Here is a 22,704-nt window from a genome sequence, read left to right on the forward strand (position 1 = left end):
GTGGAAGGACCTAGCTCTGTCATGGGGCTGCTCAAAAGCTTTCTAAACATTGCATTTCACTGATCCTTATCGGAAAATCTTACAGAATTTAATAATGAAACCGTGCGTATTCTACTAAAATTACTTATACACAAATACAGGATTCGTTTGTCCAAATAAAACACCTGCATATGTAGACTTCCAACCACATAGAATGTGTTTACAGCCATTTTTTGTGGAACAGTCAGGAGGAGAAGTCTGAGGAGACTGATAGTAGTGATGCAGTTAAATTCATAGAACTTACACTGAAATTTAATGTACAAAGAAATGCTTTAGAAAATAAATTCTAAAAATCTGAACCCTTGTCTATAAGCATAAATGATCCTTTAATACTTAATCCAAATAATACCTGTATATATGTATATATTAGTGAGCTGATATAATATATGTGGTTTCTGCCTATAATTGGAAATTATCAATCTCTAACTGAAAATAGCTATAGATATTTTGTGGGCATATGTTTTCTGCTGTGGTTAAGAGGTGCTGTAGAGCATTCTGCTGGGAGGACACTGGTGGGGTAAAGGTTTCTGGTAAATTGATTTTCAACACCAGTCATCTGCATTTTGCAGTTTGATGGGATGATTATGATTAATTTAAGTTTCCTGTAAAGTATAAATAAAACATTTTCATGTGTTCTTCCTCTCGTGTAAGGCTGATGCCTCTGTCTCTCATGCTAGCTAAGCCCCCTTCCACAGCATAGGGGAAAATAAGTGACCAAGATTTTGCTACAGCGAGAACTGCAACAGAGTTCCCTTAATTACCTTATGCTATGTTTCCTACCAAAACACGTTATGGACAGAGCTCTAAAAATTCTTAACTTATACAATTACATTCTATAGATCTTTTCTGTAAGGGACAATACTGTTTTGGCTCAGTCTTGGGTATCAGCCAGGATGTGAGGGAATAGTCAAGTCGAACACATGCTACAAATTTTAATTGTTGTAACCAAATTATGAAAAAAATGGTTATAATATATCTTTCTTTCAAGGAACTTAATCTGACGCATAGGCAGGTCATTGTTGTGATATAAATTTCATAATACTACCTCACAGGAGTGTGTTGCAAGGATTAACTAGTTAGCATTTATACTTTGAGCGCTGCGAGCAAGAAAGTGAAAATCGTTTATTTCCAAAGGGTGTATCCTGCTTTTGCATAGATCATCATGGGATAACATGTCTCAATTATTATTTGATTTCTTTTCCCTTTTTTTTTTTGGCTTGGTAGTTGTTTGAAGGAATGAAGGCTTACCGTGGAGTGGATGGCAAAATCCGCCTGTTCCGGCCAACTCTCAACATGGACAGGATGGCACGATCAGCAATACGAGCAGCTCTGCCAGTACGTACCCAAGGCATTTTATTCTCTTTAAGACAGAGTGTATTTTCATTTTCAGAGTGCAAATCTCTGAAATTGTACAGTAGTGTAACATTTATCAAACACTAACTCTTGACCAGTTTAGTTAAAGCTTTAAGAGATCTTCTTCAGTGAACTCTTTGAAATGCATTTTTCTTTTAAATCACAACAGTGTTTTGCTTTCTTTGTTGTCTCCCTACTGCCTCAGATGTACACAGTCTACTTCTGAGGGATGGGTGCTGATCTGCGGGTATTTGCACCCAGACAGCTGATGAAATTGTTCTGGTGCTAATGTTCTCCCTTTTCTTCATTCCGCTCCGGTTAAGTCCTTCAGCCTCAGAGTGCCTTCATTTTTGGTCATGCTAGCAACTTAAGGCTGCTTTTAGCAGTGGTGTATTCACAGTGGCCTGTGAGTTTCCTCCCACACTAATTAGCTTTATTACTGTAAGAACTTTGCAACTTTATAAAGCTGGGAGACTTGGTGGGCCCCTTGGAGTTATAACCCAAAACACCCTTCTGCAGAAGAGGTGGTGCCATAGCTTGCCAAAGTGAAGGTGTTGGCTGCACAGGGAGTTCTCACCATGTGCTTTGGAGGCAAGAAGGGTCAATGGCTCCTTTTTTACTATCTCAGGAGGATAGTAGCAACAGGAGGGCATTCAGGATACTGTATAAAAAGCCACAGGGACAAAGACCGTGGGATCTTAAGTTCTGAAAGAAACGAACTCAAGGAAGATGATGTAGTCCTATGAAGCTCTACGGACCATCACTGTTACACATCCTGATGAAGTGTTCCCCTTAATGTATGGATCTATAAAGACCACAGAGCATCCAGGCTATATTTCTCCATTTGCTTTTCTCCCTTTGCTTTTCCTTCCCAGCGTTTTGACCAGAATGAGCTGTTAGAGTGCATCCGGAAGCTTGTGGAAGTGGAAAAGGAGTGGGTCCCGTACTCAACCTCTGCCAGCCTGTATATCCGTCCTACCTTAATTGGAACTGAGGTGTGAACCGGTTTTTTCCCTCCTCTGTACTTTTGTGTATTTAAGCACAAGGGAAAAGCCTCCGTCCATAAAGGGAAATACGCAGCAGTCACTAGACAACAGTATTACAGTTCAGGGGCAACTTGTTTTTATGTTTTTACTTCTGAGTAAGTCACCTGTAGCTCTACTTCACAAATTTATGTTGACCACACCACCACCTAGTGGACACATTGATTAAGATCACAGAAAATAAACTGATTAATGGCAAAATTAGTGGTAATGGCAAAATTTAAATTAACTTTTGTACTAAAAATTTTGTACTAAAATCATAGTTATTCGTGAAATTTTAATGTATGCCTTTAAAATAGTAATAATCCGGAGAAAATGTGAGGGAACAGAAATTTGCTGTTTAGATTTTGTGATTTCATCTTGTATCTCTATCCTGACGTTAGTGACGAGATTTTGGAAGATTCTACCCAGTAAATTAAGATGGCTTTTCTGAGAGAGACTTTTAACAGAACTAAGAACAAGTTCTTATGTCAGTTTATTCTTAAGCACGGATAAACCTGACCTTATAAAAGGCTCCTTAACAGCAAGGTATTAGTGTGTACTCTGTGAGTTTCATGTGGATGTGAGTCCAGACTATAGTATTTATAAAGGGAATAAGAAACAGGGAGTTTATTTTAATTAAAGCTTTAAACCTCTAATGGTAGAACATAGGACAAGGAAGCTAAAGAATGTATAGTTCCCAACTAGGCAAGTTACTATTCTGCAATATCCACATCTGTAAGTAGTTATTATACATGAGCATTATACCTTTTGTATGTGTTCTAGGACTCCATTAATTTAATGCTTGTAAACTAGTTGCAGATTTTCAGATGGAAGGATCTCTACTCAATGACTGTAAAGTATTAATATAAAAAAAAAAAACTCCCCCCATTTTCATTTTCGGAATTCTTTTGGTGTTGAGCTTTGTTTCAGATTAGCCAACATACCTGGCCTTTACACAATGTCATACGTTGTTTCCAGGTTGCATCTCTTGCTAATCTTTTATGAATCAGTACAATTAAGAAACCCATCAGCACGATCTTTTGAATGGTAGTGTAAGAATCAGGAAAAATATCAAGATCTCAGTTAATCTTAGTAGAAGTTTTGCTGAAGGAGTAATGTAGACAGAAATCAAAAGAACCCTCTTAGCACCTGAGGAAGGTTTATTTGAATTTTTCAATAGTTCCGTTATTACTCTATTATTTTCCCTCCCACCTCCCAATTTAGCTTCAAGTGCATTGTGTACAGTGTTTTGCTTAGACCTTTGGTCCTAAAGATTTAAATTCAATAATTTTTTTTCAATGGAGACCTAATCTTAGAAACCAAGGATGATCTTGTTCTTTTTACGAGTCTGGTTTCTCTGAGTGGAGAGAAAATAGTAACCCATTCAGTTGCACAGAAGATCCCAAGAATCATGGGCAACCAGCTGTATGTAGCTCGAGGGTTGGACAAGGTGATCTCCAGAGGTGCATTCCAACTTCAGTCATTCTGTGATTCTGTGGTCAGTCCTGAGCTTTGCAAAGAATCACACAGTTAAGCTGAGTTTCCTACTGCAGGATTCAGACTTTGATCAGTGCCAGACTTTTCACGTCCACCTTCCAGTATTGACGGTGATGACTTGAAGTGAGAAGCCATGTCTCAGATAGGAGGGCAAAAAACCCAAACGACACATTTCAGGTTATTTCCTGTGCTGTTGTGTGAACCATTTCCAGTGGGCAAATCATTTTAGCTTGTCACGCAGCCATTCACAGAGCCACTACTCAACTCTACCCAATCCTTTTTTTCAGCCCTCCCTTGGAGTGAAGAAGCCGACTAAAGCCCTACTGTATGTCATAATGAGCCCTGTGGGCCCTTACTTTGCAAGTGGAAGCTTTAATCCAATATCCTTATGGGCAGATCCAAAATATGTAAGAGCCTGGAAAGGAGGAACAGGAGACTGCAAACTGGGAGGGTAAGAAAACATAATTCTGCGTCTTCTACATAGCTCTCAAAGGAGATTTGGTTTTTAGTGAAGTATCTAATCCAGCAGAAGTAGAGGTATTAAACGTAGCAGTTATACAAACAATGTACTGTAGCAAAGATTTCAAAATTGTACTTTGAAAGTATTATTTATACAATTCAGTTGCATATTGTTGTTTGGATATTACAGCCAAGTGGACTATTTGCAGAGGCAAATTTTCAGCATCTCAAGCTGAGGAACTGGACCTGGAAGGTGTCCATGTAATACTTTGGCTGTTCGCCTTGCAGAAGTTGACACTAAAGATATCAATTCTATGATGCAGCATTCAGTACAGCAGCTTGCTGCCAACATGGCAGTGAACAGTATTGACTGCTGACCTCCTTCCTTGGCAAACTGTCCTGACAAGCCATCTGCAGTTAGTTAGGGGATTGTGGGTGTGTAAGGGAAAGCATGAGAGAATTATCTGCATTGACTTGACCATAGTCTAGCAGAACAGTTAAGCAGAAATATAATTGTTAATGTCAAAGTACTTGACTTGTAGAGTGAAGCTGCTTAGGACCTGACTGGAGCAAATAACTTGGATGTGGCTAAATAAGTGACTAGATTATACATCCTTGGTCTTTGATTTAAACGAAGCTTATTGTCTCTACCTGGGAGTTTCTCTTCTAAGCAGGAGGTTAGTAGTTGCCAAGTGCTGCTCAGCTGAACTAGTAGAATAATCAAAGGGCAAGAAAACAGCTTTCCTTCATCCAGTCTGATGTTCTGAGACCTTTACTCTAGTTTTAAAATATATTTACTTTAAAATATATTTTTATATAGTTTTAAAATATATTTATTGTTTTCTGTGCATCCTTCACACGTCAGCTATGAAAAAAGGAATAGTCTGGAGTCACTGCTGACAGAACTGTGGAGTTGCTGACTTTGGGTCTTGATGGTTGTTGGAACATCAGAAGCGAAAGGGTTGGAATATTTTCCCCCCTCAGTGCAGCTACAGAGTAAACACATATTACTCAGTCAGGTACATGCTGTAGACAGCATTTTAGGAAAACAGTTGCTCCTCAAGGATATGGAATTCATCAAAGCCCATCTGCGGCTCCTGAAGCTACTAATTCTGTGAATGTCTTTCACTAGAAAACAAATAACTCACCTCTGGTGATTTTTATGTTCCAAGAGGTTCATCTGACATATATGACCCATCTGTTCATCTGACATAAATGAGGTAGATGGTTTTGTTTTGCCTTTTTAAAAAACATGAACTGGATGGGAATTGTTGCTTTCTATCCAGGATGCCAACTGCTAAATAAATATAAATGGTTTCCTAAGGTGTCTAACTGCAACGATTAGAATGTCCAAAAAATAGAACAAGAGGTATTTTTAAGACAATTTGGATGAATATGTAGGAACTGTTGATGCTGTTCAGCCCTTTAAATTTCTTTGGTTGTAGATACAAATGATCTAGTAAAATACTAGTAGAGTACTTCCAATGAAAATATTCCAGGGATAGGCAGTGACTATGTAGAGCACTTGCTTATATGGTAGGTGTGCACACAACCTTGCATAAAAATGAGAAAATACCCAACCAGATACTCCTAACTGTTTGCTCATTCTTTTTTTTTTTTTTTTTTCTTCTGGAAGGAATTATGGTTCTTCTATTTATGCCCAGCAAGAAGCCATGGAGTTAGGCTGCCAGCAGGTTTTGTGGCTCTATGGAGAAGATCACCAAATAACTGAAGTTGGAACAATGAATCTGTTTCTGTACTGGATAAATGAAGATGGAGGTATAATAACACACAACATGAAAACTTTAACAGAGTAGACAATTGGGATAATAATCCACAAAATTATTATTAGAGTGCAGATCATAAACGTTTTAATGAACATGATTTTACAAAGGAAATGTCTGTTCTCTTCTGAAAACTGATAGGTGACTGTTACTTATACCATTGAGAAATAAGAGATTCTGGAGCAGCTGTTAGTACTGCCTACTGATAACATACTAAGCTGTTGGGCCAGTCCAAGTGCTCAGAAGTGTAGAGTCTAACCAGGTACAAGATCACATTGCAGGCTTGATGTCAACTCTAGTAGCATACTTGATCTTGAAGGAGGTGTTGGGCACCTTGGGTAAGACACCTTAGGACTGTGTAACTCTTCAGACTCTGTGGCTTTGGGGTTGAGTGATTCCCATCATCACTTTCTGGCAAGTCAAATGTTCCTGAAGCATAGCCAAAAGTATTTCAGTGTCCAACTGATGAAGATCTTGGCTCTTTCTTTGAAGAATTTGAAGTTCTGTCCAGTGGAGGTAGAGAGAAACATGTCAGTCACCATTCCACATCAGTAATGGTCAAATGATGCTTTCAAGATATACCATCATTCTTGAAGCCATTTTTACCTCTGAGCAATGTAAATTCTGATTAGAAAACTATCTAGTTAACGAGCAGCCTAACTATTTAGGCATCTCCAAAACATCCATTAGGCATGCAAGTATTCAGTGCTTGAGAAGTGATAGCTGCTGAGAACTGGTTGGGAAGACTACATGACTCTGAGTCCTTAAAGGATTGAGCCAATGTCTAGGCAAGTGAATAAAAGGACACCTCCTGACTTCCATGAGTGTAGGCCCTCCAGGAAAATTAAGTGTTACTGAACTTTTGCATGGCAGCAGATACAGGGTTCAGACTCTGATTTTGTCATAGGGCCATGAGGACCCTTGAAAACGGACATTTTTCTGACAATGCTCAGCAGCAGTACAGAGGTGATAGTCTGCGGGGACAGCAGTGTGCTTTGGATATTGTAGGGTAATGGGAATCCAACTACCTGACTCCCAGCTCCAGTTTCACTACTTGTTCTGCAAAATCTTTACCACTTCCGTGAGAAGAGGGACGACGCTCCCTCGGTGTTGAATGAGTCTGTGAAGACTTATGAATGAAACTATAAATATGAGAAATCTTCTTCTTGTTGTTGTTTTAGCAGCAGTAGATTTGTCAATGTTGCTAAATAGCCAAATTCATGCTTTGTGTAACTTCACTGGAGAGACACAAAAATAGATTTTGGTTCATTCTGCCCAGGGAAAGGACACTGAAGGGAGGACATAATTAGAATTCAATGTTCTCATTGTACTTAAACCAGGAATATGCTGGAATTATCCAGCTGCAGCACCGTGCTGTTCCAAAGATCTGCCAATCACTGTGTTACCAGTGCACTAGTGAATAGTACTATTGTGAGGTGGCCGTAGCAAACAACTTGTAATTCATGCCACCCAAGCTAACTGTATGCTGTCAAACCTGCCATTTCACACGACATGGTCATTAGCATCATTGGAGCACTTTGCTGTCTCCCCGTATGTTGATTAATGCTTAATTTATGATATCTTTGGTTGAGAATCCCTCTTGCTGTCAGTGTATGTCATCGCATACCTGCCTGTGGCTTTACATTGTGAATGAAAAAGTGTTTGCCATTAAGTTCTGTCAACCAAGGTTTTGTTTTGTTATGCAAATTCTGCAGCTGAGAGAGGGATCAAACACAAAAATAGTGAGGCAGAAATTGCAGATCATCATCAAAAGGAAAATGCCTTTCTTTTTGTTTTCAGAGGTCAACATGGAGTAGTCTGAATTGCTCTCCTTGGTTTATAGCAAATCAAAGACCCAGCCCAGTAAAGCCTAGACTAAAGGACATCTATGCTTCCAACAAGAGTAGGCTTTTCTTGCAAGCCTTTGCTATATATTTTCAGTTACAGCATTGTAACTAAACATGACGTTGTCTTGGACAGCAGGAGGAGCCTGGAAAAATGTTTCGTTTGTAACATCGAGGAGGGAGTAGGGGAGGAAACCACTCAATTTCTGGTAAAATAACATGACATGCTCTACGCTGCTCTCATATGCCCCCTGCTGCTCCAGCTGAGGCTTATAATATGACCAAATCTGGATCCCTGCTGTTGCATAAATACAGGAGTGTGATATTTCATTCATTCCTCAAATACTGTTTATGTTTTATATTCACAAAGTGAAAATTTTGGTCACCCTACAGTTCCTTCCACCTGCATCTTCAGAGCACACAACAATCCCAAGAAACTGTTAACATTGAAACTTGTTTTCTTTAATAGTGTCTGTTTTTCTGCCTAGAATATAGGCTTGACTTTATGGAAAACCTTAAAATTGAAACATATGTCCAACCTGAAGGTTGCTAACTATGATATCTGTCTGCACTCTCCAAAAATTAAATGTCTTCAGAATGATTTGGAACCATCTGGCCTCTACTTCTAGCTTTAATGTTAAGGCACTGTGAATAGCATTCAGGCATTACTTAATATTCCTGTGCTGATATTAAAATGGGATTTAATAGTGCTTACTTCAATATAGGTTACATAAATTAAAAAATAAATATGTTAAAAGATTCTCTGGAACAGTCAGGTAAAACATCAGGCAAATTTGCTTAGTCTTTTGTAGGTGGAGGATTATTTGTGCTGCAGAAGTTTCTTGTACAAGTAGATTACTAACAAAATAAAGATCATACCTTCTGCTTTAATAGAAAGAAATAGCATGGAGTGGAGAGCGGGAGATGAATGAGATGGCAGACAAAGAAAAGGAGGGGAAAATAATTGAGGAAAATAAATTGACAGAGATGCGAAGACAGAGTGATTGCACGAAGGGAGAGTAGAAGAAAAGCCTGAGGGAAAATAGGGAGAAAGAAATAGAAGGGTCCAGAAAAAGAAATGTTAGAGGAACTCAGCTGTTAATAATAGTGAAATTAGGGTTTCCTGGGTTCTCCTTGACCCTGAAGTTCACTTGGCATATGTTATCATTTTGGTAAAATACATTTTGGTGAATTTCTCAGCATTATTATTGTGTGACTAGTACCGAAGGCATCCCATGTTTGGAATCTTATCTGCTATATGTTCATAAATACACATGTAAAAATTGAAGCCGTGTAATATGCAAGAACTCATTTAAAAAGTCCTTTTAAACACTCTGATGGAGTTTCTTTGTTACAGCATGCCTACACTGTGCCTGGTGTAATGGGGCACTGGACTAGTAGTGCTACCACTATAACAGTAACAGTAGACAACGGAAGAGAAACCCTGACATTTTCCTTCAAATGCCTTTCTCCCCCTTTTTGCTGCTATACGTTTTAAGGCTCCTATCCCTTCAAAATAATTCAGAAGCCAAATGGAGTCTGTGAGCTCACAGTCAGTTTCTTTAAGATGGACAAACTGATGCCATAGGCAGCCTGGTTTGGCATCAATTCACAGAGAGGATGAGGGGTTTGGCATGCTGTGCTGTATAGCATTATCATCTCTGCCGTATACCAGGGGAGCAGATGTTCCTTGGGTGGCCCCAGGCTGGTAGGCATCATATGTGTACTTGACAAAATTCTACAGAGCAGGCTGTTTGAAACATTTTGAAACTCCCATGTCCTGTCTGCTCAGTGCTGTTTGGCGGCTGGTTTGGCCTGGCACCTTTTCAAACTAGCTCAAATCAATTAATATATGTTGCTGAGCTTAAACGGGTCCTGGCCAAGATCTGTCGCAACATTCACCAAATACAGAACATTATCTGGAGCGTAGTGACAATCTTTGATATTAAGGTCTGCATTATTTGAAGTTTTCTGTTCGAGAAAGGGGACAACTTGTATACGACTGGGTCACAGATGCAGAACATCAGCTTTCCACTCTTCAGAATAAGGTGAGCCCTCTGGCTCATGGAAAGTTTTTAAGTCCTCTTCTTTTGATAATTGTGCCACAATCAGGACCAGACAGGCATCACAAGTTGTAGTGTTGCTATAGACAGACTCTTAAAAAAGGAAAGCTATTGTTACTAACTATAGAAGAGAAAGAAGAGACCCCTCCTGTACTTAGGAGTCTGGGATAGGTTGGGGAACGGCACTATTGGTTATTCAAAGCAGAGCAGAATATATAGCCTATTGTAGCGCAGCTTTTTTATACATTTTGGTATGGCAGTTTTACTTGTGTGTGTGTGTGTATGTATCCTCATAAGAGGAACATGGAAGCATAGGTAGGAAAAACTTCTAGTCCAAATTAATAAATGCAGGGTGGCTGCATTAAAAAGTAACAGACATTTCCTGAGAGAATGGACAGTGAGTAGCAGATTCAATGAAGAATTCCTTTTATTTATCCTCCGTTTCCCCTATCCCACCCCAGCAGCTCCCAAAGCCTCCTCTTGAAGAGCAGAAGAGAGCCCATGCTGTAGTCAGTCTGGACCTGTGCATGCACTGGCTGGCAGGCGGTGTTTGTACACAGAGTTATCTAGCTGACTGTTGAAAACAGAGTGTTAAACACCTGAGCTCAACCTGTTCTCTTAGTCCAAGGATACAGTGTGTTTCTCTCTTCTACCCAGCTGCAAGTTTTCACTGGACCTATAGAAACATTTTTAGGACAGCTTCTCCTTCAAGACTGCAAGTAAATGCTCAGTATTCTCTGATAATAGAAACCACCGAGTATGCTATGTGATGGTTTAAAATGAAAGTGGTGGTTTAAAATTAAAAAGATTAGCTCTGATTTGTTGAAAAGTTCAGATGGAAGAACAAAGACTACATACAAGCTGTATGTATTGTTGTTTAAGTATTTACCAAGTATGGATTACCATTTATCTACCATTTCATTTTTTATGTTAGATGAACATTTATCTAATGTTCTTTTCCAAAAGCAAATAGGAAAAGCAAGCTAACAAACCAATTGAACCATTTGAATTGTTAGTGCTTTTGGAATTTTATTAGGATTGCTCTTTTTGTGCAAAGAGAAAACTTGGGGGAAAAAAAAGATGTCTAGACTAAGACAAAAGGTCATTAAGGAAGTGCCCCCTCAAGGTGCATTTGGAAAGGTTTCCAATGCTTTGCTTGTTCAGTAAATGAGCTTCAAAATTTCTGATAGATGTTTCATATTAATGCTAGGAAGTAGGTATAGTGAACCCCATGTTCCTAAATTAAGTAGATCACTTCAGGAAAAGTCATGATCTGCCCTGGAATTATTAGGCATTGCTTTCCCTTGTGCCTCTCTATTCTGAGTTTGAAGATTAAGCCTTTCATTGGTTCCCAGTAGTTATACAGCTAATCCATAATACACGGAGGAATAAAACCTACTACTAGGCGTTAGCCGTGTATTTATTAAACTATTAAAGGTGTTTCTTCCCCACCCACTGAAGTGTACTTAAAAGGTTTCAAACACTCAACAACAACCTGTTGGAACTGAATTTGTGTAACTTGTGTTCTTATGGAACTCTGTTAAATATTGCATCTTACTGGGTTTCTGATATGATTAATCTTTTTAATTTTCATATTTGGTATAATATCAGTAAACACTTTTTTTGTTTCTTTGTTTTTCAACCAGTGTTTCTATTTCTTTTGTGTTTGACAGAAAATGAACTGGCAACCCCACCTTTAGATGGCATCATCCTTCCAGGAGTGACAAGACAAAGCATTTTGGATCTGGCACAAAACTGGGTGAGTGTTTTGACCTTGGCAGTAATGGTTTCAACTGTCATGTTATAATATCGACAAAAGTAAGCATTCCTGGTACTCAGTATCTTGAAGTTCAGCTGATCTGGTCAAATCTCTTAACCTAAATAGGAACTAAGGGCACGCTAATTCATAGATTCCCAGAAACATCATCAGAATACCCACACCTGTCACACAGAACAATACCAAGTTTGTTAAAGTAGCTCCATGTAATATTCAACATGAAAATTCTCATCAAATCCACTGGTACCAGCAACTTAAAGCAAGGAAATGAACAATTATCGTGCATGACCACAGCTATCCTTCAGTTATCAGCACACTATTTCTCCACTTAGTTCTCATGGTTCCACCCTTATTTCTAATAAGTAGCATGCAGCCTAAAGTCCAGCCACAGTCTTGAAGTCACCTGTCTGCTTCCAGACTCCAGTTCTGTAAGTGTAGCCATCCAAATACTTATTTGGACACTTGGGACTACCTTATGTCTTGAAATGCGCAGATTGTTCACTCTCCCTGTACCATACCTGAAGGTTTTATTGTGGCTTGGATAAGAGTACTATACAGCCAAAGGTCCATCAAGCCCAGTATCCTGTCTCCTGGTTCTCACCAGGCTTATGTTTAGGGAGGAGTAGCAGGAATAACACAGGCATGTGTGGTACTTTCTCAGCTTCCAACCTTCGTTCAGCTTTCAACCACCTGTAGCTGAAAGACTTCCTGAAATACAGTTTGCAGTTATATCACTTAAATCTAACTTGCAGTGAAGAGAGCTGGGCATGTACTTTGTGGCAAATGTGTGCCACTTGTTGACCTGCACTGAACTCTTGTGCATCTTTATTCGTGTTGGTACTCCCCTAATGCAAATATGCATGCACACTTCTCAGTCCCGTCTCCTTTACAAGACAGAGAGATATTGCTGCCAGTTGATAGGTCTTGTTTGTGAGATACCAGAGTCTCACCTCGGTCCTCTTGAATAATTAGGTGTCTTCTACTCTCACAAAGGTTGTTCTCTTCTTCCTGACCTCCATTCCCTAACCTGTCTGAAACTCTGCTTACACGGTGTCCCTGCCTCTCTCTCCAAATACTATCCTGTCCAGATCTAATAATGTTTTCTGCTATCATAACCATCTCTGTTTTATGTTAAAGAGCTTGTATATAAAACAAAGGCTAAGCTTTAGTTTGGTCTGATAGGACAATAAGTCCACATAAATCCATGAAAAAAAAATTTTAAAGTTAGATGTTTATTTTTATTCTTTAAACATGTCCCCTCAATCGGTTGCTATGCATTCAATCAGTTGCTATGCATTCTTCAACACTTGTAGAAGGTAAAACACTTCCTATGTTAAGACTGTCCAATGTGAATTGCTTTACTCATACCTGCAGTGCAGTTGATTTCTGTATGTGACAGCTGTGTGCAGGCTACAGTGTGAGATTTCATCAGGAGTTAAAGAACTATATCACATCTAGTTGCCGTTATGCCATTGCAGGTGGAATTAACAGAATGTATTTTGTTTAGGAATTGTCTGAAAGTAGGATGTAAAGCTTTCTTGATGTAATTGAGTAATTTTTGTACAAACTGTAGCATGCTAGAGACCATGAGTAGTCAGAGCCTGTGTCACATAACCCCATGACAAATTCTTTTGTGTTATTCCCTAATGCAACATTGATATTCGTACCAAATCAGAAGAAAGTGCCACTTAACCATCAGCATTGTATCTGGCAAACAACTGACTTCCTTGAAAGTCATTCTTTTGATGAGAGTCTATCTTGTGTGACACCGGGAAGTTTGAAAAGATCACAAGATCCCAGCCAAAACTTGACTCATTGCCACTAGGCTAATAGTTCTATTAGAGGTGGTTCAACATGGAAAACAGGAATACAAACCATTTTTAAACTTTTTACAATTTTTATGGTTGATTCTTCTTGTGCAGGGAGAATTTAAAGTGTCTGAGCGATACATCACCATGAGTGACCTGATAGCTGCCTTGGAAGAGAACAGAGTAAAGGAAATGTTTGGTGCTGGAACAGCTTGTATTGTGTGTCCCATCTCTAAAATTTTATATAAGGGCAAGGTAAGAAAATGTATTTTCCCCCTTTCCCTTTTTTCTTTCTTTAGAATTTTATCATAATTAATTGCAGCTGAAGCAAAAAAGTTAGATAGAAAAGGAGTGCTGCCAGAGGCTCCTGGAAAGATTAACAGTGTCCATATGTTGTTTCTCAAGTGAGTTACTAGTATGTTGTCAGAAGATAATTTTCCCTCTCATCTTCTGTGGTTTTTTAATAGTTGAAATCATAAAATCTCAAAGCCTGGGACAAGGAAAAAATAAAAGTTCCCAGCCTCTTTGAAAATATAGAAAAATTCCTTCTTCCACATTTCCTTTATTGAACATTTTTTCCAAAATTGAAGGCACCTGGGAAAGGTGAGGATGGGAAAAATTTTTGCAAGGAACCAACTTTCTGAGCCACCGCATTCTTTCTTTCTCAGGTTCATCTCTTCTTCGCCCCTCATTGCAGGGAACCCAGCTCTGTTTCAGTAGGGTGCGCAGCTGTTTCCACCTACTATCCACCATATGGGAGCTTTCTCCTGCACAGGTGGAATTCCATGGGCATTCAGCCTGTTAAGCTGACTTGGTGCTATTTAGCCAGCACAAAGTTAGTTCAGAAGGCTGGTTATTGTAGCTGCCTATCTTGATGTGCTTTGTTCCATTAAATATGACAAGTACAGTAAATGTCTGTAAAGTGATATTTCTTGAATTAATAAGATGGAATAAATGTACTGGTATTATCAGATGCTAAGATAACATGAGAGACATCAAGATGCTGAGTGATAATAAGTACTATAAATGTACCTGTTGTGTTTCTACTTTATATACTTTGAAATGAAATGCTGTATGTAGTGTTTCTGCTCTTGCCTGTACAATATGCTCTCCATTTTGGACAGATCTTTCAGAAGATTTGGACAGATCTTAGATTAGCCTTTGTTTAAAAACAGCATAACAATTCAACTAATCCTACTTTTCGCTGGCTCAGCATGTCCTCCTATAAAAAACATTACAACAATACTTGCCTACTTGTAAGGAGGGCTAGAAAGCTTGATAAATATTTATTAAAATTCTTAGTGACCTTAAGGTATTCATATGTATATATAAAGCTATTATTACATAGTATTCTCTCTCTTCCCCCCCGCCTCCTTTATTCAATGTCAGCATTTGCACATTCCAACTATGGAGAATGGACCTCAGATAACAACACGATTCCTGAATAAGCTGAGTGATATCCAGGTAAGGTGTTTCCTCTTCTTTAACCGGATAAAATAATAAAAGGTGAAAATTTGAAAACAGAAAATGGTCTTTTTAATAGACCTATAGCACCACTATATAATAATATAGATTCTTTTGTTTGGTGTGCTTATTCTATCTTTTTTTTTTTTCTTTGGAAAAGTATGATATGGATGGAGACTGATACATTTTTTTTCCCTATTTGGAAGCTGAATGAGAGTTGCAAGATATTACTGTTATCAGTGAAGTCCAGTACTGTTCTTATATGTTCCTTTTTAAGGGAAAAAATAGATGAAGCATCTAAATAACCATGATCACAAGTGAATATAAGCTAAGAAATAAAGAGACGGGTGAAGTAGTAAGCACTCACTTGCAGCAGCCAGCTGATCACCATTTCTGCATCTTTCCAATCACATGGTCACTTCTTGTTCTTAAAAGAGTTCCTTACTCTGTGGTCTGCTAAATATTAAAGTCTGTTTGGAATCTGTGTTTTGACCTCCTTATCTGGGTGTAGGAGTCAATACCATTTCAGTTAAAGTCAATGATCAGAATGTGATGGCCCTTCTTATTTAGGTTGCCTGTTTTCATTTCCTTATTTAGCATAGTTTATGGTGTGGGGGATGTATTTGGGGATAGAAGTAGGCTTTGACAAGTTACAGGCCCCTTTATTTAAGATCTGATTGTAGCTTCTCAGCAGTATTGTCATGATTTCTTCAAGTCAAGCCTGATGGTTACTGTTCTGCATTCTTGGCACAGGGTTCATCTGATGAGACCCTAAACAAAAACTACCCATGAATAGTAGTCTGCTGTCATATGTTGACCCACCTAAAATCCCATTCGTTGGAATGGATGGAAGGTGATCTTTTGTAATATATGTAAGGGTCAAAAATTTGTGGTCAGTTTGAGTCTCCACTGGTCACTTTAACTTGAAGTCACTAGAAGAATAGCTTGTGAAATCCAGCACTCTTTTTTCATAAAATCATAGAATCATAGAATGGTTAGAGTTGGAAGAGACCTTAAAGATCATCGAGTTCCAACCCCCCTGCCATGGGCAGGGACACCTCCACTAGAGCAGGTTGCTCAAAGCCCCATCCAGCCTGGCCTTAAACACTTCCAGGGATGGGGCATCCACAACTTCCCTGGGCAACCTGTTCCAGTGCTTCTCCACCCTCACAGGAAAGAATTTCCTCCTGATATCTAATCTAAAGCTCCCCTCTTCCAATTTAAAACCATTACCCCTTGTCCTGTCACTACCTCTCCTGACAAAGAGTCCCTCTCCGGCTCTCCTGTAGGCTCCCTTCAGATATTGGAAGGCTGCTCTGAGGTCTCCCCGGAGCCTTCTCTTCTCCAGGCTGAACAACCCAAGCTCTCTCAGCCTGTCTTCATAGGGGAGGTGTTCCATCCCTCTGATCGTTTTCATGGCCCTCCACTGGACCTGTTCCAACAGGTCCATGTCCTTCCTGTGTTGAGGACTCCAAAGCTGGACACAGTATTCCAGGTGGGGTCTCACGAGCGCAGGGTAGAGGGGTAGAATCACCTCCTGCGACCTGCTGGCCACATTTCTCTTGATGCAGCCCAGGATGGGGTTGGCTTTCTGGGCTGCCAGTGCACATTGCCGGCTCATGTTGAGCTTCTCATCCACCAACACCCCCAAGTCCTCCTCCTCAGGGCTGCTCTCCAGCCATTCTCCGCCCAACCTGTATTTGTGCCTGGGATTGCCATGTCCCAGGTGCAGGACCCTGCACTTGGCTTGGTTGAACTTTTAGAAGGCAACACTGGAATACATGTCTTTCTCCCTTGGCCCATAGATAGTGAGTGAATTATTAAGACAAATTTATCCAGCCTGCTATCTGAGGCTTCCTCCCATGCCTTCCCTGATCACTCTGATTTTCCACTCCCAACCACAGCTCAGGAGGAGACTGAAAAAGTAAGGGTTGCTTATAACCGTTTTCTTTCTTGGACCTTTTCACTTTACAACTAAGCATCTGGACCTTTTCGCCTTACAACTATGTACATACCAAGTGTTCATTAGTTACATATCGAGAGTAATTCCTTCACTCCTGGGTAGTGCTGGACTATTATGTAGATGTTTACTTCTGGGTTTTCTTCCCTCTTTAAAGAAGCCAGGAGAGTTAGAACACTTCATTATTAGAACCATGATTTTAGAGAGAATGATGGCTACTTCCCCTTCGAGAGTCAATCAGTGCTTGCTGATTGTGTTTCTGCACTTTCCTGTCTGTGAAGAGGTGAGCTCATATCCAAATGAACCCCAGGCTGCCACACAGAAAACAATGCTGTAGCACACAAAATGCAACATATAATATTTTTTAAATGTCAGGGGAGTTTTCAGGGTCTTTTGCAAAGATCTTTTATATATTCTGCCAGGAGGGGGAAAAAGGGCGAAAAATAAGATCTCTTTGCAGTTGGACTATTGTCATATCATTTGAACAGTCTGAGGCTGCTATTCCAAAGAACGTTCAAGTTCTGAAAAATAAAATGCAATGGAAGTTGCAACCAAACACAGATTTGATCTCTGTGCTGTGCTGTTGCCTGAACTAGGGCAATGTATCCATTTAATGTTGGACAACGGACATTTGTAAAAAAGTAAAAATTCTCAGTACAAGCATTGTCCTGCATTTGAACCTGTGAACAAGAGGTGCAGGGCTCCATATCCGATATCAGTATACCGATTCCCTTGTGTACAATACATGCTTGTTTAACATTTTCAGATTATCTTCATTATTGTGTTTCCAAGTCAGTTTTCATGCTGCTCATTGTTCTTTTGCAAGTCTTCTGTGTTCAACAGGATTTCTTTGGATTTGAACAGCTGTTCAGTGGAACTAGAGCTAGAGTGACAAATTAGAAACTCATGGGCAGAACTGATTCCATTTCTCATGCCATTTGAGAAAGACAGTAGTAGCACTGCAATATACTTTTCCCTTCCTATCACTGAGAGGAAATCATGATTACTAAAGGCTGATCAAGATTTTAGATTAAATCATTTACATTGTATACAGTAATGGTGTGCTTATGAATGAATTAGTCATAGTACACTGTCTTCTATAGGCACTTGAGTTAGAAGGTTTAGACATGAGATTCTTTTCTCTGGGAATACACTCACTGCACTACCACTGAGGTGGTTTTGTGGTTTTGCATTCCATGCTTTGAGAATAAACAAGCTTTCACTATACCCTTTAAAGTGTAGTCAGGATGCAACTTCGAAGGGATGGATAGAAGGTAAGATATATTGTTTATGCTACGTGATATAAAATACATTTAAACACTGCAGTCAAGACAGCAGTGAACAGACATTTAGTCGAAACTTATCTTTTTTGAAGTTGCACAGTCTAAACGCGTAGACCAGTGGAAAAAAAACAGGAAAAGAGAATGGATGTGTTTTACAAAGCAGGACCTGTGGTGGGGAAAAGAGGGATGGGATTGACTAGCCTGAGGTCACCAAAGCCTGTAACAGAATCAGTAAAGGAAGCTAAATCTACTTTTATTTCCAGAATGAAAACATCTTGATTATGGTATAACATCTTCATTCCCCTTTTAATTCTGGAAGCAGGTTCAAACCATAGTCAAATGGCAACTCAGACCAACCCTTGCAATTTCTGAAGTCAGCATCAGAGCATTAGGTGACACTACTACCTAAAGCCAGTAAAACTTACAAATAATGCCCTGGCTTTCGCCTGCTTTCTGATTTGGGGGAGGTAGGGGTGCCACCTTTTCTCTGAGAAGGAGTAATATGAAGGTCAAAGACAATTCTTTTTTATCCCTTTGCCCTTATCCTCAACAAAATTGCCTCACACTGGGGTAATCCAGTGCTTTGTAGTTAAACTAATGATACATCTGCTTTTCCTTGGTCAGAATTCCCAAGGCAACCACACTGACATCTGGGAATGTAAGCTGGAAATCCCTTGAACAAGTAATTCATCCAACATCCTGTGTAGCACCATACCAGTGTTTAGTCCACGTTGCAGACTGCAGAACAAGTGCAGCAGAATTAGTAATGAAAAGAAAAAGTAGATGTGATACATGTGGAGGTCATTTAGAGGCTTTACCTGCTGGAGTAAAGAGTAAAACACAAAGTAAATTGAATGTCATTCCTTTGTGGATCCAGAAGTGTGGTTTTTTCTGGTGATTCGGAGAATGAGTGGTTAAACGTAGTTAGTGTAGATTTAGTACAGCTTGGCAAAGAACAGAGCTTGGAGCCCAGCATTCCAAGATAAGGAACTGGCCTTGTGTATAAGATAGTAGGAACAGCCTGCATGCTAAGGAGGAACCCAATTGTCTGGGTGAAGTGTCCATCTGGTCGGGACCAGTTTCACGGCTTGGGGTCCAGCCAGCTCAGCATTCTAAGCCAAAGTTAAAAGTACACAGTGAAGAAGACTATAAGCCTTCCTCCAGAAGACCCCGGCCCACGACCACCGGATGACAGTATGCATGCGGCAAGGGGAGGAGACTTATGATAATGAGTTCCTAGAAATAATTAGAATAGTAACACCTTTTCTTAGAATTAAGTACAATAACCCAGCCCATATTAATGAATATGTATGCTTTTATCATAAATAGACACTTGTTTTACAACCCAGCGTGCAAGTTTGGAGGAGCGATCCCCCTTGCACCTGACGCCACAATAAACATGCCTGCTTTATAACTCTTCGGGAGTTGTAGAGTCTGTTTCCGCGCCTCACTGGCTCAGCCCGATTTGGAGCTGTTGCCTTTTCCCTGCTTTCTTGTCCCTTTATCTCCTTTCCTGCTGACGTAGAACCTGGATTGGAGGAACTTCCTTTTATCGTCTCTGAAGAAATTATCATCAAGTGATCTTTTCAGACAACATAAAACCTCTGAAAACAGTCTTTATTGCTTGGAGGACAGTGTTTTCAAGCTCCCTGGATATGGTACTATGAAGGAAAAGGCTCCCAATTTACATCTGCCACTAGTCTGTCCACCTCTACTTTACTTACATACTTGAACCCTGAGTGCCTTTTTGGGCCTCTCTGGAGCATTGTTTATAGGGCTGGTGACAAAGAGCTTTAGAACATGGAGCCAGTTTAACAACCAAAAGTGCTGCCTTGGGACTGTATCCTCCCCTGGAAGGGATACAGCCCCATGTGGTGGGTTGCCTGGTTGCCTTCATTTCTGCCTGGTGATCCTGTTGGTTTGCATGTGGAAAGATGACTTGTTTTACTTGGGTTACAGTTCTCTCTAATTGTACTCTGTGGCATTCAAGATGGGTTTTATTTCACATTCAATCAGAATGCTGTAATAAAAAGCCACCTTGAAAATAAAAAGAAATAAAAACAAATGTGTTCATTGATTGGAGCTTGAGCAGGGGCATACTTATGAATGAATTAGTGAACTGACCTCAGGGAATATCTGTATTAAATTGATGGAAAGCTCTAGTGAAGCAGGACTATCTCTAGTGAGTATCAGTATCTCCCCTTCCTAGTCTACTTATTGTAAGATGGATAAAGCTTCAAGGTGCGTTTAGGCTTTGCTCAAATCAAAGACAGAAGTAAAGGCGTAAGAAATAATCTAAACTACTATCAGGGTGGTGGGTATGAATCTTTCTGGGGACAGACTTAAGAATTTATCTAATTGTACACTGTTACTTTCAACTTTCATTCTTAAACTCCATTTTTGCTTTGTTTCAGTATGGAAGAGAAGACAGTGATTGGGCAGTGCTGGTGTCGTGAAGGTGGAAGAGTTCAGACCCTTCAGACAGAACAGACATGAATAATGACTTCTGTAGCTGCCTGTGCATAGCATAGTTTCTGTATCAGTTTGCTCCCCAGGATGATTGTTTCCACAATCTGGTGAATGTGAACACAATCATTTTGATTTCTACTGTAATCCTGTTAGTAGAAGCCTGTCTTCTTGGTAGAGGTGCTAAATGTTAGCAATACAACTTTCCTAATGACCTTTCTTAGTGCCTCCTTGTGTCTTCTGTACAGTCTGAAAACTTGTAAAATGCTCTTCAACTGCTCTTCAGTTTGTTTGGTTTGTTTTAACTGCCATTCCCGTTGTCACATAACACCAAGATGTTGCCTGTTAGTTGGCCACAGGGTTCTATTGACATTATTCTGCCTTTTTCTCTGTGTTCAGAAAACGCTGAAGTTTAGCCATACACTCTTTCCTTTCATACTCTGCTTGTATGGGAGATTCCTGAGTTTGCACAGCCCTCTAGATCCCCTGCAGATCTAGATCCCTCTAGATCTAGCCTGCAGTAGGCTCCCCATCAGGCTATTGCCTTTCCTTCCATGGGGATACACTGTGGCTGCTTGGGCAGTGCATGCCTCTCTCCTAGTTTAATAGATCCTTCCATACATGATTTACAGGGCTGGGCCAGACCCTGCTCAGACAAGAATCCCCCTTTGTCTGGCCTAGCACAGAGCTGGGCGCTGTGGACACAGCGTTGCCTTCTGAGTGAATGTCTAGAAAATAAGATTAGACAACTGTGGCTGTGAAAGCTGAACCACTCTTCAGAGCAACCCAGCCTTTGGATTGAGGAATTTCTTTCACCATCCAGTCACGTAATTTAGATCAGCAAAATATTTTCCTTGTCCCCTTCACCACTTGCTATGAAATGTATCCGGCCTCCATTGACACACATGTACCTTAACAGGACCTTCCTGTCAAGGAACAAGCGATACCTAGCACAAGAAGGGAAGAGATTTCACTCAAACCCCTGTTTTGTTCCGATTAAGCACATACTTCTTCACATACCGCTACTCTCTCACATGCAGTCTTAATACTATTTGGGAGCAGTATAGAGCATGTAGCCCATATTAGGGAAATAACTTCTGCAAATGTTGGCTAACAATTATACTGTAATATTTATTAGCTTTCTCTTTTTGCACACAGCTTTGTTGAACAGCTTTAAGATATCTCTTGCCAAAAAGGATCACCATGTTTTATATCAGTGTTCCAAAGTGCTACTTCAGTGTAAAACTGATGGAACTTTATTGACACTAATGGAGTCCTATAAGAAGTAAAAGTGAAACATTTATTGCCATAGTTTGCAGTAGAGATGCACCAGTATTAAGGGAAAGATTTAGCACTTTATTTTTTTTAAGACCCAACAATATCTCTCCCATGCATTATAAGTCCTTTGTAGTTACTGACATTTGTTAGTGTTTTAAAACATTTTAACAGTTCAAAAAGGCAAAATGTAATTTCTAACAGACCATCCATACCTTATGCAACTGCTAAAAAGTAGCCTTATGGCTTTCTTGTCCATTTTTGGTCAGATTTTAAAGACAACCCCTACTTAGCCATCACTTTCTTTTGCTCCCTCAAATCATAACTTTTACTATCTTTCACTGCAGTCCAATCTGATCTTTTAATGAAGAACAGTTGAAGGTTCTCTCTGACAACGTAACCATTGTTAAAATTTGTTAGGTGGTTTTCTCTTTAGAATACAACTGCAAGCACAAAATGTTGTTTTGCTGACAGTAGCCATAGTACTGTGTGTCTGCTTTTCTGACCATGTGAATCTATATCGTGTCCTGGTCTTCATTCAGTGTGGCTGGTAGTCTTTCTTTTTTATTTAATTATAAGGGTGGTAAAATTAACATGGGGAATATGT

At 39.7% G+C, this 22,704-nt stretch overlaps 1 protein-coding gene across 8 annotated transcripts in view; it reads left to right on the forward strand.

The window, feature by feature from the left end:
• BCAT1 (branched chain amino acid transaminase 1) overlaps positions 1 to 21,040 on the forward strand; it is a 41,515-nt gene extending 20,475 nt beyond the window's left edge. The window contains exons 3-10 of one of the 8 annotated variants that reach the window (XM_074163561.1): positions 1,264 to 1,374; positions 2,268 to 2,387; positions 4,202 to 4,365; positions 6,010 to 6,152; positions 11,738 to 11,823; positions 13,764 to 13,904; positions 15,039 to 15,113; positions 20,771 to 21,040. In XM_074163561.1, coding sequence (XP_074019662.1) covers positions 1,264 to 1,374; positions 2,268 to 2,387; positions 4,202 to 4,365; positions 6,010 to 6,152; positions 11,738 to 11,823; positions 13,764 to 13,904; positions 15,039 to 15,113; positions 20,771 to 20,812 — 882 coding nt within the window. In that variant the 3' untranslated portion in view covers positions 20,813 to 21,040. Of the gene's footprint in view, positions 1 to 1,263; positions 1,375 to 2,267; positions 2,390 to 4,143; positions 4,366 to 6,009; positions 6,153 to 11,737; positions 11,824 to 13,763; positions 13,905 to 15,038; positions 15,114 to 20,770 lie in introns of all 8 variants that reach the window. The other 7 variants (XM_074163570.1, XM_074163556.1, XM_074163580.1 and 4 more) reach the window with 7 other exon arrangements.
• Positions 21,041 to 22,704: the final 1,664 nt, after the last annotated feature.

Source organism: Numenius arquata, chromosome 2, assembly GCF_964106895.1.
Source record: "Numenius arquata chromosome 2, bNumArq3.hap1.1, whole genome shotgun sequence".
In the NCBI taxonomy this organism is placed as follows: Eukaryota; Metazoa; Chordata; class Aves; order Charadriiformes; family Scolopacidae; genus Numenius; species Numenius arquata.